General features: G+C 50.6%; 1 protein-coding gene across 2 annotated transcripts; it reads right to left on the minus strand.

The window, feature by feature from the left end:
* Positions 1–773: 773 nt before the first annotated feature.
* On the minus strand, positions 774–16,204 carry SALL2 (spalt like transcription factor 2). 2 transcript variants are annotated; one of them, XM_030318660.1, is made up of 3 exons: positions 15,915–16,204; positions 2,570–5,400; positions 774–2,110 (listed from the first exon to the last, which is right to left on the minus strand). In XM_030318660.1, the coding sequence occupies exons 1-3, from the start codon at positions 15,985–15,987 to the stop codon at positions 1,703–1,705; spliced, it is 3,312 nt and encodes a 1,103-aa protein (XP_030174520.1). In that variant the 5' UTR covers positions 15,988–16,204; the 3' UTR covers positions 774–1,702. The 2 variants fall into 2 exon arrangements, with proteins under 2 accessions (XP_030174520.1, XP_030174522.1); XM_030318662.1 differs by lacking the exon at positions 15,915–16,204 and adding an exon at positions 5,789–5,966.
* Between the last annotated feature and the right edge of the window lie 387 nt (positions 16,205–16,591).

Genomic DNA, 16,591 nt, shown 5'->3' on the forward strand with positions numbered 1-16,591 from the left:
CCTGATCACTGGTGGTAGCACTAACGCTGCCATTAACTGGCTGAGTGACTTTGGACAAATCATTTTACCAGCCCCATCCCCTTAGCACTAAGATACAGTGATATTATAATCTTACAAACGCAAAAAAAGTCTGGAGACTGTTCTCTTTCAAAACCCAAGGTCTTAGGGTCAAATCTAAACCCTACCACATTGTGGAGAGATAAGGTAAAGAATGTATATATGTTTCATTTCACACTCCCACCCCCCATGTACTTCCTTTGCTGAGAATCCTGCTTTAAATTATCCCATCGTTAAAAATTATTAGTGTTGAATCATTTTTTATTTCTGTTTATAACATCAGATCTCAAGGATCATAAAGATTAATTCATCTTGGTTCTGCAGATTAAATGATGTCAGCTAGGCTATCCTGGGGCTCAGGAAGGACCAATAAAGAAACAGCTTCCAACCTCCAAACAAAACAAAACAAAACAAAACAAAACAAAAACCCCACAAAGCCTGATGGTGGAAAGTTCTAGGCAAAGAAAAGAATCTAGACAATGACTGCACACAACGGACAAAGCCTTTACTTTTTGAGAACATAAACTCCATTTCCACAGGGAAATTACATTCACTGGAGGTTGTTTTAGGACAAGACTGAATAAATTAAATATTTCAACACCATATGTTCAGCTTTGGCAGGAGATGTAGGTGGGAAGGGAATCTCAATGTTAGGGAATGCCCGTATCACACCCCAGCTGGCTATTTAGTCATGAAATAAGGAAAAACACACAAATATTTGGTTAAAACACTTTTAATGAAAAGGGAAAGACACTAATATCTCCCTTGTCTGCTCTTCACATTTTACTATGTTAGGAAGCTCTGGAGCCTATACCTTTGGAGGAGAAACCATCATTCAAGTCAATCAATAGCAGAACCCTCACTCTCTCCCCCTCAGGACTCCTGTTCCAAATGATCCTATGTTAAGAGTAAATACTACATCTCATTACAAGACGGAGAGGCAGGGAGAAAACCACCTAGAGCTCATCTCCCAAGGTCTGGGACTCTAAGAACCAGACGGTGGCAAAGACATGAGCCCTGGTCCATAGACAGGCAAAATGGGGAGGAAACAGGCCTTGAGAAAGGAAGACAAGGAAAATACAAGGGGCCAGGGTACAAAGTAGGGAGTTATCTAAAACTAGAAGCACACTAGTGCTAGGAAATCCCCTATGACCTGAGGTGCATTGCTGCACACTAAGTCACTAACAGTCCAAAAGAACATTCGTGAGACCCATCCAATCGAGAATTCGAGGTCCCCTCCCTCACATCATGCCCCTTTCTTAACCTCACGTGTTCCCAGCAAGCCCTATGCTTTAGCAACGCTCTTCAACTCTCCATCATTCCTCCTTCAATGACCCTCACCAATAATGCTTGTTAAAGACATGAACTTCACATTTCCCAAAAGATCCCACGAGAGACCTGCTGCTAAGACATCTGCTCGTTTCCTAACTTTGACAGGCCATGATGAAGGAACAGGAGAAGCTGGAGGTGTCTTGGCAAACTGACCAGACAACACCTTTGCCTGAATGGGAGTTTACTGGGAAGAATGTCCTATATGCTCTTCGTTTCTCCCTACCCCTTAGGGCTGAGCCGCCAGATACAGATATTGTTGTATCTTCATTGCTGGCACCTTCCAGAGCAGGGAAAAGAAGAAATGTACAGTTTGCTACTTTTCTTCTCTGACGGGCTTCTCAGGCACTGCCTTGGATGCAGGAGACCGAAATAGGAAGAGGGGGGCTCTCTTCTCCTTGGCCTCTCTGGATCCCATTGCTGGAGGCACGTTCCCAGCCATAGTTCCTGGGCCAAACAGCACTGGTGGTGCCAGACCTAAACTGGTAGTGGAGGTGGAGCCGGAACTCCGGGGCTTGGTGGGCAGGTCCCTTGACAGGAAAGCTGTGTACTGGTTCCAGAAAGACAGGGGACCTACCCTCACCAGTTGGGCAGGAACATCCTGGGACAGGAAGTCCTGCAGGTTGACCTGGTCACCAGAGAGGAGTGGCACTGGGCCCTCCAGGGACAGCTGCCGGCCCCTTCGGGCTGGGCTGCAGTTCCAAACGTGGGTGCTCAGGTGCACCTGCCAAAGGGAAAGGGAGAGGAAGAAAGGAGAGGGGGGAGAGGGGTCACCCCAGGGAAGCTGGAGGGGGATCCCCTTGGGAATGTGAAAGCTGCAGAGAAACTATTTTCCTCAGGTACAGTGAGTGAAGAGGGAAGAAAAAATTCATCAGGGGGCCATCCCCCTGGCAAGCACAGCCATTTCCAAGCTCAGGGACTAGAGAGAAGCCACGGGGGATGTACCACAGAAGGACTCAGAGAAAAAAGACAGATAAGGGCTCGTAAATCCTGTGGAGGTGCTTCTACAGAGCTCTCGGTTTCTGCTCCCTGGGTCATGAGCAGGAAAACAGGCTCATGGGATGGTGGGGTCATCTTTTCGGGGAAAGGGGGAGAGCCCCGGGGATGTGATGGACGGTGAACAGCCTGGGACCAAGGAAAGAGCAGCAATATTCTGAGGACCGTGGGGAGCAAAGGGTTGTACCTGGTGGTGAGCCAGCAGCATATGCTTCTTGAGGACAGCCCGCTCGAGAAAGCTCTGCCTGCAGAACACACAAGTGAAGAGCGGCCCCTCCTTGGGGTGGGTCTTCTGATGCTCCTCCAGGGCTGCCTGGGCGGGAAAGGTCTGCCCACACACCTCACAGGCCTTTCTGCTGCTGCTCTCTCCCGGCTCCTTTCTCATCGCCTCCTGCGTGCTCAGCTCCTCCGCCGAGGTGCCGCCGCCGCCTTCCCCTTCCCGGGTGTGTGCTGATGGTGGGCTCGAGCTCCTCTCTGGTTTGCCCCCCTCTTCCATGCCTCCTGCGGCATTGCTGCCTCCCTGCTCCATGGGCCGTGTTTGATCCAGGCTGTCGGGTGGTGGGGGCGGGGGCGGCAGGGAAGGCTGCTGAATCACCTTCTCACTGCTATCCATCTCCTTCCCAGACATGGCCGCCGCCGCCGCTGTCCCCACTTCCTCCTCTGCCCCAGACGCCTCTTCCGAATCGCCTCGCACTGATATCGCCTTCTCACCTCCGCTCTCTGAGCCCCTCCCTGCCAGGGAATCTTCATCAGTCACGTCTTCTTCCTCTTCCTCGTCCTCTTCCTCCTCTTCAGACAGCTCCTCTTCTGGGGATGGCTGCTGGGACGGCTGCTGGGGGAAGGTCCCCACCCCGGAGACTGTGGACTGCTCGGAGCCATTCTCCTGGGCAGCTCCCCCGCCTTCCGAGAGCGTGGTGCCACCGTTGGGGATCTGGCCCCCCAGGTGCATCCGAACATGCTGCTGCAGAGTCACGGCGTTAGTGAACTTCTTCTGGCAGATGGGGCAGGAGTTCTGGGCCCGGGCTGCCGGACTGGCCTTGTGGCCCACGAAATGTGCACGCAGATTGCCCCGCGTGGAGAAAGCTCTGCCACACACTTTGCATTTGAAGGGCCGCTCACCTCCGTGTTGGCCGTAATGCAGGCGCAGGGCCCGAGGACAGCTCAGCACCCGGAGGCAGATGACACACTGGTTAGGCCCAGATGACGCAGCGGTTGAGGTCGCGGGCGCGGAGGTGGTGGGGGCGCCCGAGGCAGTAGACGCCACTGCCACGGCTCCCTGCCGATCAATCTTTTCTACCAGTTGCTGCAGCTTTGAGGTCTCAGAGGGGGAGGCCCCCAAGGGCTCTAGCACATAGGGGAAGGGGAAGCTACCTGTGGACTTAAAGTGGTTGGTGAGCAGCGCCCAGCTGGGCAGCGAAGTCACCAGCTTACTCAGCTGCATTCGGGTCGCCGTGCCGCTTTCTGCCACCCCGGCGATGGCTGAGCCCTCGCTCCCCGGAGGGGTATTTTCATCGGCTTTACTCTTTGGCTCTACTGCCTTCATGAGCACAAACTTATTGAAAGCAGGGAGCGCGGGAGCCGTGGCTGTGCCCGCACCGGTGGAGAGCAGCGTCAGGCTCTCGGTGGCACTAAGTGCTGTAGTGGAGGCCACCAGCGGCTTGCGTTCCACGCCCCCGCCTGGCACGGCCACCTCTTCCTCGGCCTTCTCCGGCGGCACGGACATACCATAGGGCAGGCCGCTGCTGGTGATGACATAGTCTAGGTGCTCGGGCACCGGGTGAGGGTTCATCTGCACGTGCGGGTACTTCTCGCGATGCCGGTGAAAATGCACTTTGAGGTTGCCGCGGGTGGTGAAGCGGTTGCCACAGACATTACACTTATAGGGCCTCTCACCCGTGTGGGAGCGCAGGTGGATCTGCAGGGCACTGTCACTGCCAAATACTTTGGCACAGAAGCGGCACTTGTGCCGTCCGCCAGGCTTCTCCAAGGGACCCATCACTTCCCCGTAGCCCAGCTCACCACTTCCATTCTTTGGCTTCAGGAGCCCTGGGGAGGCAGCAGCCTCGAGGCCTCGAGCTGCCCCAAGACACTGTGCTGCCAAGAGTCCCGTGGTGCCTGGGAACGCCAGGTGAGGCGAGGCAATCAGCTGATCTGTGCTGCCTGGCAGGGCTGGGGAGGGGGCGGGGGCGGGTTTGTGGCTGCGCCCAACCCCTCCGGCAGAAAAAGGGTGCTGTGACCCCAGTGGATGGTAAAGATGGAAGAAAGCCTGCTTGGGCGTTTCTGCCCCCGAGGAGGAGGAGGAGGAGGAGGAAGAGGAGGAGGAAGGTGCCAGGGTCTTGGTGGTCTGGACAGGCTTGATGGGGCTGAAGAGGGGAAGCAGGGGCTTGGTGGAGGAGGCAGTCCCTGCCCCAGGTAACTCGGAGGGACTGGCAGGGGTGCCCACTGTCTGGCCTAAGGAGCCAAGCAGCAGCACCTGGCGGCAGATTTGCTCAGTCATCTGCATCTGATGGATCTGCCGCTGCTGCAGCACCCGCAGCTCTTCCAAGATCAGAGGGATGTTCAAGTGGCCGCTGCCTGCACTTGGGGGCGGAGGTGGAGGAGGAGGAGGGGGGGGTGCGGGGGTGGACTCTGGAGGTAATGGGGTCGCTCCCAGCTTGGGACTAGCCAAGATCAGGCCCCCGCCTCCCCCCGCTGCCGTACCTGTGGCAGCGACCAGGAAGTGCCCGGCAGGCTCCTCTACTCTCCGCTCAGGGCCCCAGGTGGGATCTGTGGGCACAGAGGACCCAGAATCCGGAGGGTTGTTGTGCTCTGCCTCCATGACCTGGGGGCTAGTTTGGCCCTCAGCCCGGGGTTCAGAAGAGGTCGAAGAGTTGTTGGGGTTCTCCTGGCCCCCAATTATCACCATTACAGGGGGGTCAGTAGAACACGCATTCTGGTGGGCGAGGAATTCAGTTGGGTCAGTGAATTGTGCGCAGCACTTGGCACAGACTTGGGGGTGGTCCTCCTCGCTAGCATCACCTAGGGAGAAGACAAGGAGAGAGCGTGGGTGGTGCGGCTGGGATGGGCAGGCGAAGGCTCTAATTAACAACGAGCCCAGTAACCGCTTGGTGGGGGGTGGGGAGATGAGCTCACCATCAGGCCAAGCCGAAGGCTAGAGCTCGGTGGTGACCCGTCCGGACACGAAACACCCCAGCATGGGGGCAGGGGAGCAGGCACGCTCAAGCTCCTGCCTCCGCCTGCCGGTCCCCCACCCCCCAACCCCGGGCCACCCGCGGGCGCAAGGAATGGGTGTGAGCAGGGGGCCCTACGCAGAGAATCGTGCATTTTATCCCGTCCGCCGAGAAGTCCCTCACCCCGCGCGCGTGCCCTCCGCCCCCACCCCTGCCCAGGCAGGGCCCTACCGCACCTCCAAGCTCCGCCGGCTCCCCGCAGGGCCCCCCGAGACGAGAGCTCCTCCCGGTTTCGTGCGCCATGGTTGTAGGGACGGGGGGTGGGGTGGGGGTGGAGGGCAGGGTAGAATGGGAGACAATGGGTATCGGGATGGGGGGAGGCGGCGGTGGCCGCCGGGGTGCGGCAGCCTCTGCACCCAGCGGCCCAGACTGCGGAGATGGAGATCCGCGGCGGCGGCGGCGGCGGCGGCGGCGGCGGGGGCAGGGAGCCGCGGAGGAGGGGGAGGGGAGCGAGGAGGCGCGGAGGAGGGGAGGAGCTGGAGCGAGAAAGCTAGGAGAGGGGAGATGGGGGAGGAGCTGCTGGGGAGCCGGGCAGGAGCGGGGAGTGGGAGGTGGGTGTGTGGGGCGGGAGCCCAGAGCCTAGCAGGTTTCCGTAGGCTCAGTGACAGGTGCTTGTGGGGCGTGGTGGGGTCCACCTTCCCTCGCCCTCTGCCAGCTCCCCCCTTCTCCAGATGGCTTTGCCTAGACCTGCCCCCACCCCCCTCGGGCTCAAGGGGGCACAGTGGGAAACACAGCTCTGCTCAATAGAGCAAAGCGATAGGCTTCTCTTATTTTTCTTTGGATAAAGGATCCGCTGAGCCTGGAAAACGTGGACTCCAGAGAGGGTGGTCTGATCTCAGAGGTTCTGAGGGCCAGAGTGGGAGGGGGAGCCCAGGACATCCACGCCTTATCAAAACCCGCACCCCTAAATACCCCAAGTTTTGTCCAGTCTTCCTCATCTTTATTCCCACCCTACCCCCATCCCCCTCCACAAAAGAAGTTTCTCAGTGTGGGAGGCTGCAAGGCATAATTTCCAAGGAAGTCATTTCAGGACCCTCCTCTCTGCGGAACATTGAGCCCCTTCACTCCCTCCCCCTCCCCCCCCTCCCCCAGAATAGCCCAATGCAAGTTACTCCACAGATCACCGGGCTCACACCTGATTTATAGACTTCGTGCTTATTCCCGGAGCACCTCCTCTTTAATAGCTCTTCCCTGCCCGTCTTCTTCCTCCATTGCCCTTCTCGTGCAGCACAGGGCACACTGCCACTGTTAAGGACAGTTGCGTCCGGGGAGACGCTGGCCTGCAGGGGCCTACAGAGGCCCACCTAGCTCTAACCTGGGGGGAGGGGAATTCCTGAAACAATGGAGAAAATGCAGTGGGAGCTACGAGGCAGCCTCTCTGGGCGGAAAGCCCTTTCAGCCCCAAGCTGGTTTGAATGCCTAGAAAGGACATAACACTAGCTCACCGCCACAGAGGCCACCTCGTAGTCAGACGGGATAAGTAGGGGTATGATGTCTCTTAGACCAGATACTCTGCGTTCTCTTTCTACCTTGAAATGCGTCTTAATAGGGTTTCCACCTCGGGAAAGAGTTTAATCTTACTTACAGGAAGTGACCCCCCAAGTCCTTAGTTTTGTGGTTTGCCTCGACATCAGTAAACCCACGACCTTCTAATCCCAGCTCTATCGTTGCCTGGCTGGTAAATTGAGGCACAGTGGTTAATCGTGCCACCATGTTCATTTTGTAAAGTGGTAAGATTGTAGCTGTGCTGTCTTTCTCAGAGAAATATTGTGGTGACAAAAACTTGGAAAACTCTTGACAAATCATGTTAATATGAACACACGGGACTTTAAAATTTGGGGGGGGGGAGTCCCAAATATTATGGGTTAGAGAATTTACATTGTCAGTGGCAAAACAATGAAAATAACCTAAAATGCACATTTGCTAAAATTAGATCAGTTTTTCATGTTATTTACTATCTTATTAATTTCTTTTTTTAATTTTTAAAAATATTTGTTTTTGAGAGAGAGAGTGTGTGTGTGAGTGGGGTGAGGGGCAGAGAGAGAGGGAGACACAGGATCCAAAGCAGGCTCCAGGCTCTGAGCCCAACGCGGGTCTTGAACTCAAGAACCATGAGATCGTGACCTGGGCCGAAGTCCGACGCTTAACCGAGTGAGCCACCCAGATGCCCCATATCATCTTATTAATTTCTGAGGTAAGACGTTGGTTAATATTGGCATATGCCAATGGCAAGGAATCTTTTCTGGAGGAGTCTTTTTTGGACCTAATGTTGGCACCATCCACTTCACAACACGAATTTTGCTGTCTTTTTAAATCGAAAACATTTTACCGAATTATGTTTTGAAACTTTACATGATCATGAGTATCTAAATATTACGAACGACAGCTCTGAAAAAGATGGGCTCTGTGCTTTCAGGACTGACCCTTACAACGAGGGAGAGGGGGGATCTATTTCAGTTATGGAAAGTCACAGGTTCATGCAGTGTTGTTTATTTTTACAGAGCAGGAAATTGAAGCTTGGAGAGGATAAGTGACTTTCCCAAGTTCACACAGTAATTCAGTGAAGCAAGCATTCAGAATTTTGACTCCTGTCCAGTGCTTTCTCAAGCACACCAACATTGTGTGGCTTCTCTAACTCCAGAGAAAGGGCCCTGTGTAGCTCCTGCCTGCCATTTGCTCTCTGGCCTCAGTAAGGGAGAGGGAATCAGGTGGAAGCTTTCTACCCAGCATTTGTTAATTAGCATTGAACATTTGATATCAAGTTGCTGTTTTGTCAAGTCTTCCGACAAGAAAAGAAATCCTTTTCTTTTCATCTTCTCCTGGGAAACACTGTCCCCTTTCTTGCTCTTTAATGAAACTTGCTTTCTGATGGGTAATTTGACCTGCACTCTTCTTTAAGGTAAATTTAGTCCCTGCTGAAAGGTGACGGATCAACAGCCACCTGTAAGAGGAACCCTCTATTTCTCAGCACTTTGCACTCACTGCCTATCCTGAAAAGGGGGGCAGGATTCTTAGGCAGACACGAATGAAGTCATAAACACAGGAATAAACTAAGCTGGTAATGGTGTCCCTAGATAGCAGATAAGGGTAGGTAAGCTATCCTGGGTCACAGGCAAAGTCTGGGATGGATGTAGGGACTAAGACCTGGACACGCTTGTTTAAATTTATAAAGAGCCAGAATAACAATGAAAAGGGAAACCAGGTAGCTCTCTAAACTGCGGCTCTAGGCTTGGGAGAGAATGGCTAGGGAGAACAAAGAAAATTAGGTGCGGAGTACACAGCAGAATGGTAGAGTTGAAAAAGCGGTTCTCAAACTTTGCTGCCCATTAAAAATACTGGGAGAGCTTTGAAACATCCAATATCCAGGCCACACCCCAGATCAATTAGTTCAGAATCCCTGAGGGTGGCATCCAGGTATCAGTGTGTTTATAAAATTCCTCAGGCGATTCCAGTGTACAGGAAGGATGAGAGCCACGGTACCTTTCAGAGGACTGCTCTTCCCAGGGAACCTTCTACCCTGCGGCTCACAAATCTTACCTGGCCCAAATTAGGACAGAGGCAAAACCAGCTGCCCAGGGCCAAATCTTCCTGTCTGGCTCCCTCTCTGCTCTGCCGGCAGAGAGAGGTCAGCTCTCTCGTATCCAGCTTCCATGAACAGATTTTGATAAAGATTTACACCTGACTGTGAATTTAAGTGACTGCATTGCCTTTCCCAGGGTATGTGCATCTTGAGCTATATTTCTTTTTTTTTTTTTTAATGTTTATTTATTTTTGAGACAGAGAGAGACAGAGCATGAATGCGGGAGGGGCAGAGAGAGAGGGAGACACAGAATGGGAAGCAGGCTCCAGGGTCTGAGCCATCAGCCCAGAGCCTGACTCGGGGCTCGAACTCACAAACCATGAGATCGTGACCTGAGCTGAAGTCGGACGCTCAACCGACTGAGCCACCCAGGCGCCCCTTGAGCTATATTTCTAATTTTAAGATAAAGGCTTTGTTCTACACACGGTTCAAGCATCGTCCAGCCACTGAAGAAACAAAGTATACTATGTAAGCACCTGCCTAAACTTACTGTTAGCATTGGGCCAATGCTAACATGAATGGATTCTGTAACTGCTGCACTGTTGCTATAGACTACTTCTAAGGGAGAATGTCCTATCTTCTCTTTGTCACTTCTCTCTCCTAAATACACATACACACTCTTCTGCCAGGCCACCCACACCTAGTAATGCATCTGTGACCTGTGCAATGTCGTAGGCAAACAGGCATGATAATTTGTACATGGGATGTTAAGTGAGAAAAATATGTTCGTTTCCTAAACAGGAATATCTTAGATCAAACACCGAAAAGGTTTTTTAAGAGACATTTTTCTGACATCAAAGGACTCAGCATTTAGCAAAGAATTCATACTCTTTTGCTCCTGGTAAGGACTTCAGAGATCTGATCTTCCTCCCACCCACCACCACCCCTGAGCACAGTGATTGAGAGTGCCAGCTTTGGGGTGCCTGGGTGGTTTAGGTGGTTAAGCGTCCGACTCTGGATCTCAGCGCCAGGTCTCAATCTCACAGTTTGTGAGCCCTGCATTGGGCTCTGTGCTGACCGCACGGACCCCGCTTGGGACTCTCTCAATCTCTCTCTCAAAATAAATAAATGAACTTAAAAAAAAAAACCAAAAAACAGTGCCAGCTCTGAATCAAACAGGACTGAGTTATCGTCCCAGCACTTTCAAGATCTTTGTGATCTTGGGAAAGTTTCTCTATTTCTCTAAGGTTTGGATTTCTCTTTAAAATGAGGGACATAGGGGCACCTGGGTGGCTCAGTCTGTTAAGTGTCAGACTCTGGATCTCAGCTCAGGTCTTGATCTCAAGATGATCGTGAGTTCAGGCCCCATGTTGGGCTCTGTGCTGGGCAGGAAGCCTACTTAAAAAATAAATAAAATAAAAGATAAAAATAAAATGGGGATAGTGTGCTTGGGTGGCTCAGTCGGTTAAGCATCTGACTCTTGATTTTGGCTCAGGTCATGATCTCACAGTGTGTGGGTTCGAGCCCCACGTTTGGCTCTGCACCAACACTGAGGAGCCTGCTCTCTCTGCACCTCCTCCCCTACTCACTCACTCACTCTCTAAAAATAAATAAACATTAAAAAATAATAAAATAAAATGGGGGTATAACTTCAAAAGGGACTGAAATTCTTATAGATGCTACAACAAGGATGAGCCTTGAAAACATGGTGAGACAAGCAAGACACAAAAGGACAAATATTGTGTAATTCCTTTATATGAGGTACCTAGAATTGGTAAAGTTATAGAGACAGAAAATAGGATGGTGATTGCTAGGGGCTGCAGAGCGAAGGGAATGGGGAATTATTGTTTAATGGGTATAGGATTTCAGTTTTATTTTTATTTTATTTTATTTTATTTATTTTTTATTTTTTTTCATACTGTTTTTATTTATTTTTGAGACAGAGAGAGACAGAGCATGAGCAGGGAAGGGACAGAAAAAGAGGGAGACACAGAATCGGAAGCAGGCTCCAGGCTCTGAGCCATCAGCACAGAGCCCGATATGGGGCTCGAACTCACAGACTGTGAGATCATGACCTGAGCCGAAGTCGGACACTCAACCGACTGAGCCACCCAGGCGCCCCAAGGATTTCAATTTTAAAAGATGAAAGAGTTTTGGAGATGGATGGTGGTAATGGTTGCACAACATTGTGAATATACTTAATCACTGAGTCATATGCTTAAAAGTGGTTAAAATGGTAAATTTTGTTATGTATATTTTACCACACATTCAAAAAAAAAAAATGAATGGAGATGCACCTGGTTGGCTCTGTCAGTTGGGGGTCCAACTCTTGGTTTTACCTCAGGTCATGATCTTATGGTTCATGGGTTTGAGCCCTGGGTTGGGCTCTGTGTTGGCGGTATGGAACCCGCTTGGGATTCTCTCTCCTTCTCTCTCTGCCCCTCCCCTGCACGCGATGTCTTTCAAATAATAGATAAATGAACTTAAAACAAATTGAATGGAGATAATAATAGAGTTGGGAGGAATCAAGGGGAAATATGTGCAGGGCTAGCATAGTACCTGCCAAATAGTAAATGTTCCTGAAATATTGGCAAGAAGTTCTATTATTTAAATTTTTTTAACGTTTATTTATTTTTGAGAGCAAGAGAGACAGCGCACAAGCAGGGGAGGGGCAGAGAAAGAGGGAGACACAGAATCTGAAGCAGGTTCCAGGCTCTGAACTGTCAGTACTGAACCTGACACAGGCTCAAACCCACGAACTGTGAGATCATGATCTGAGCCAAAGTCAGACGCTCAACTGACTGAGTCACCCAGGTGCACCCCTAGAAGTGCTATTATTTAAAGACCAATAACTGAAGCCCCGGGGGAAGAATGGATTCATCCAACGTCATGTAGCTTCAAGGTCAAAGCTGGATTAAAACCCAGGTTTCCGGGGTGCCTGGGTGGCTCAGTCGGTTGGGTGTCTGACTTCGGGCCAGGTCATGATCTCACAGTTCATGAGTTTGAGCCCCGTGTCAGGCTCCGTGCTGACAGCTAAGAGCCTGGAGCCTGCTTCGGATTCTGTGTCTCCCTCTCTCTCTGCCCCTCCCCAGCTGATGCTCGCACTCTGTCTCTGTCAAAAATAAATAAACTTAGGGGCGCCTGGGTGGCGCAGTCGGTTAAGCGTCCGACTTCAGCCAGGTCACGATCTCGCGGTCCGTGAGTTCGAGCCCCGTGTCGGGCTCTGGGCTGATGGCTCGGAGCCTGGAGCCTGTTTCCGATTCTGTGTCTCCCTCTCTCTCTGCCCCTCCCCAGTTCATGCTCTGTCTCTCTCTGTCCCAAAAATAAATAAACGTTAAAAAAAATTTTTTTTAAATAAAAAATAAATAAATAAACTTAAAATTTTTTTTAATTAAAAAAACAACCCAGGTTTCCTGCTTCCTGATCCAGTGCTCCATATTGCACCTGGCCCGAGTTACTTTCTATCTACTCAGAAATATTTTCTTTTTGACCCAGGGGTACCTAGGGCTGAAAGGCTTAGGCTCAATACCCTGAGGGATTATGCTCTCTACATCCATATATAAAGAGATCAGAGCCCTCAGAACTCTCTTTTTGCCTTCCTTCTCCTTTTGCTGCTGTTGCTGTCTGCCGGCTTCCATTTCTCCCTCTAGATCTGTTTGGCTGTTGTCCTGGTTTCTCCTTCTCACTAAATATCTGGGTTTCTGATCGTTTCCTTCATTTCCCAGATGTACTAGTTTACGTTTTCCCTATTCGCATCTCATATGTTCCTCATCCAGATTTCTAGACTCTGTAGGGGAGAGAGATTTTTTTTTCCTCTCTCCAGAGTTTTTACGTAAAAAGACTATTTCCTTCTCATCACTTATGTGCAGTAACTATTCTGTTAGGTTTTGGTGTTCTGGTCTGGGAAGCTGAACAAAAACAGGGCTAGAAAACAGGTTTTTCAGACCGTTTCTTGGTGACGTCTCAGGTCACTGCAGAGATGAGGCTTTGGACATGTGCGACAAAGGCTGAGCATTTGCTTGTCACGTATGGTAAATGTTGCCCAAAAGAAGGCAAAGCCTCCTGAAAACTTCAGTTGCACACTAGCCTGCTAAATAACTGTCTGCAGATGCTCATGAGGAAGCACGTAGTTTCACAGGTACACCAGAGGACAGAGAGTCCTCCCTACCCTAATTTGGGGGCATGCAGAACAAAAAAATGTTTCTGGGGTAGAAGGAAAAGTCAGCCGCCTGAAGATCACACAAGCAAATAGAAACCGTATCGATGGAAAAGGAGGGAATGGGAAAGTTATCTGTCTTACACGAGCAGGAAGGAATTTTAGGTTTGCTCTGGTACAGCCACCTCATCTTCCAGATGTGACTCGGTGACACTCCAGGGCGTGGAAGTAGCCCCGGAGAATTCTGATCAGAAAGCCCTTTGCTTTCTTTAGGCAGACCTTCAGAGGTTACTACTGCTTTCTTACTCCTTACCTTTGTGTTTCTGACGTTTCTGGCTCAAAGGCAAAATTCAGCCAGAATTTGCTGCTGCCATCGATGTGAGCCTGCACTGTTTCTGCGGGGATGACTCTGTAGCAGCAACCCCATGCCCCAGAGTGTTCACAGCCCCAAGTGGGAGCCATAGCACAAGGGGCTTAAGAATCCACTCAGGGCAGTGGTGAAAGATTTCTTTTGACGCCTGCGCAAGCTCTTCGTCAACAGTGGTACCACGGGGAGTGGGTGAGCAGACTTGGGAAGTGTGGGGAGAGGAGAAGTTGTCTCTTGGAGGGGGCAGGGGTTCGGCATTGTTCCACAATCCAGCCAGCAGGGGAGCAGGACTGAGAGGCAACTCCGAGGCTCTACGGGAAGTCTCCTGTAGAGCCGGAGGAGGAAACATCCGGCCTGCAGCAGCATTAAGGAAGGCTAATGTGTCCCAGGAGGGAAGGATGCCACCATCATGAACCTCTAAATATGGGCACAGTGGGATCCCAGCAAAGCAGTGACTTGAGGAGAATGTGTTCTACCCAAAACACAGTATGTCTGTTAAAGTTGTTCCATAGCACAGGGGAGCACTGATTTCATCTCAGGTCATTTTTTTACAACAACAGGTGGAAAGGGAAATTTAACCCATGACTCAGTTTTAGTCACTACAAATACATTATCCTAGAGCTTTTCATGCACACATCTCATAGAGAAGGACTGAAGTTCACCAAGAGATGCCTGAGGTTTGGTCAGGTTTCAGCCCTCGCAGGAAGTGCCACTGTCCTCACATATGATAACAATACTTACATGCATTAAGTACTTAGTTATGCTAGGGACTACGATACCACATAAATTGAGCACTTATTTATGCTATTTATCTTTCCAAGTGCTTTACACCTATTAACTCATTCCAATCCTCATGATAACCTAATGAGGTAGCTAGTATTTTACAGATGAGGAAACAGGCACAGAGAGGCAAAGTAAACGAACCCAAGTTGCACAGCTAACCAGGATTTGAATCCTGAAAGTGTGGCTTCAGAACCCTTGGTTTTTGTTTTTTGTTTTTGTTTTTGTTTTTTTTTGCTAGAACCCTTGTTCTTAGTACCACACTGCACTGCCCAATGAGTCAACTGTTTGCTAAATAGTTTATCCCTGAGGGGCAGAACTTCCAGACTTTCACAGTGTGAACATACATAGCCATATACTGATACAGTATATCCAAAACTTGCCTGAGCCTAAGAATTACCTGGACACTTGCAAAGATATAGATTCCCAGACTCTACCCTGGATCCACGTTCAAGCAAATTTGAAAAATTCTAATTTACTAGAGTGAGCCCACTAGCCCTGAGCATCAGGGAACCTGTTTTGGTCCTGACAAAGTGCTCTAAGTGTTTCTGAGACTTTGGGCAATGTCACTTCTCGATACCCCAAGTTACTCCACTATCTGCCTCTGACTGGACTATTATAGGAATACATAAAATTCTCTCCCCCACCCCCACAAAGAAAATCTATTACTTTATTATTTTAAGTTTATTTAATCCCTTTAGTAATCTTTACACTCACTGCGGGGCTGGAACTGACGACCCAAGATCAAGAGTTGCATGCTCTACCTACTGAGCCAGCCAGACGCCCCAGAAAATCTGTTACTTTAAAAACAGCTGCAAGTACGTTAATTCATACTTTTGTTTTGTTTTGTTTCAGCGTGGCCTCCCTTGAAGCACAAACCTGAGTCCCTCATCCAGACCTCTCCTCCAGCCTCTACCCTAGGTGACACGGATCCGCACCCCAAGCCAGGCTGCATCTGACCGACATTAGCTCTCTCCCTCTGGGAGCTCTGATCTGTTCTCAGCTCAGCCCAACAATGAGAAACTTTTTTCTCTTCTCCCTCAGGGGAACCTTCACGTTTATCCAATTCATTCTCTTGCAACCCAACTCTCCAGAAAGAAAAGGGGGGAAAATCCCACCCCTAAGAGACTGGCCTCCAGGTCTGAGGAGGTTACTTAGCAACGACACAAAGACCAGTGAGCAAAGGGGGACCTGAGGAGAAAACTCTTGGGTGGGGAGACAGAGCCAGTTTGAAAACTCCATTTCATCCGGAGAAAAACAAGGAAAACACAAACAGAATCCAATCTGAGAAAAGCCAAGCAGCGGGGCTTCTCCCCCAGCACAGGTCAATGCCTGCTACTCTCTGCATCCAACTTCTTCAAACCCCCAATGACCAAGTCCTCCCCTGGCTTCACCCGTGGCCCGGGTGCCCTCCCTTGCCCTGGCCTGACCCACACGGGCTGGGACTCAGGGCTCCCGCACCCCTCCCCAGGCACCCACCGTTCTCAGACGCGCTGGGACCTTCGCAGTCCGAGATTAACTGTTGGGGTTTCCGCTGCTTTCGCCGAGACATTCCCGGGTGGAGGTGGGGTAGGGAGGGGCAAAGCTCACTTAGTCCTAACTGGGGTGACCTGGTCTGGTCTCCCCTTGGGTCTGAAGCCAACTGATGCCTCTCCCCCAGTGCTAATCACTGGGAAGCAGAGATGGTCTCCCTTCCCAGAGACAGACAGACAGACTGGCCCGCGCTCCCTCTGATTCTCTGTCCCTGACTCTCTCTCTCTCTTTCTCTCTCAATCTCTGCAAGTCTTTAAAGGGGAGACGCCCCCTTTTTTTTCTTCAGCTTCTTCCCTACGCTTCTGCAGCTCCCATTGTAAAAGCAAAAATCCTAATCTTTCCGCACACTCTTTTCTTTTGTACTGCAGAGGGAAGGATTTAACCCTCTCCTCACTGCCAGGGCTCAGGCCTCTCCCCGTGCTGTCTGTTCAGAAAATGTCCCTGCTTGTTTTTCTAACTCTTCATCCCAGGTCTCCACAGTGCTTTTTGGTTCTCTCATGATTCGATGCCACCTTGTTTGATGATGCGACTGCTTCTGGGGTGTAAAGCTGAAATAAGAACTTTCTGGTATATCCTGATTATGAGGCCAAGAAGTCAACTACCACCAGTTGAAACTGGGGAGA

This window comes from Lynx canadensis, chromosome B3, assembly GCF_007474595.2.
Source record: "Lynx canadensis isolate LIC74 chromosome B3, mLynCan4.pri.v2, whole genome shotgun sequence".
Lineage (NCBI taxonomy): Eukaryota > Metazoa > Chordata > Mammalia > Carnivora > Felidae > Lynx > Lynx canadensis.

What these genes read in the sequence shown, in the direction of transcription:
- SALL2 (XM_030318660.1), bottom strand. Translation starts at nt 15,987, where the DNA reads ATGTCTCGGCGAAAGCAGCGGAAACCCCAACAGTTAATCTCGGACTGC. An exon ending in TCCCAGCGCGTCTGAGAACG is followed by an intron (nt 5,401 to 15,914) that starts GTGGGTGCCTGG and finishes TCTTCTCCCTAG; the next exon opens with GTGATGCTAGCGAGGAGGAC. An exon ending in TGCTGCTGGCTCACCACCAG is followed by an intron (nt 2,111 to 2,569) that starts GTACAACCCTTT and finishes TCCCTTTGGCAG; the next exon opens with GTGCACCTGAGCACCCACGT.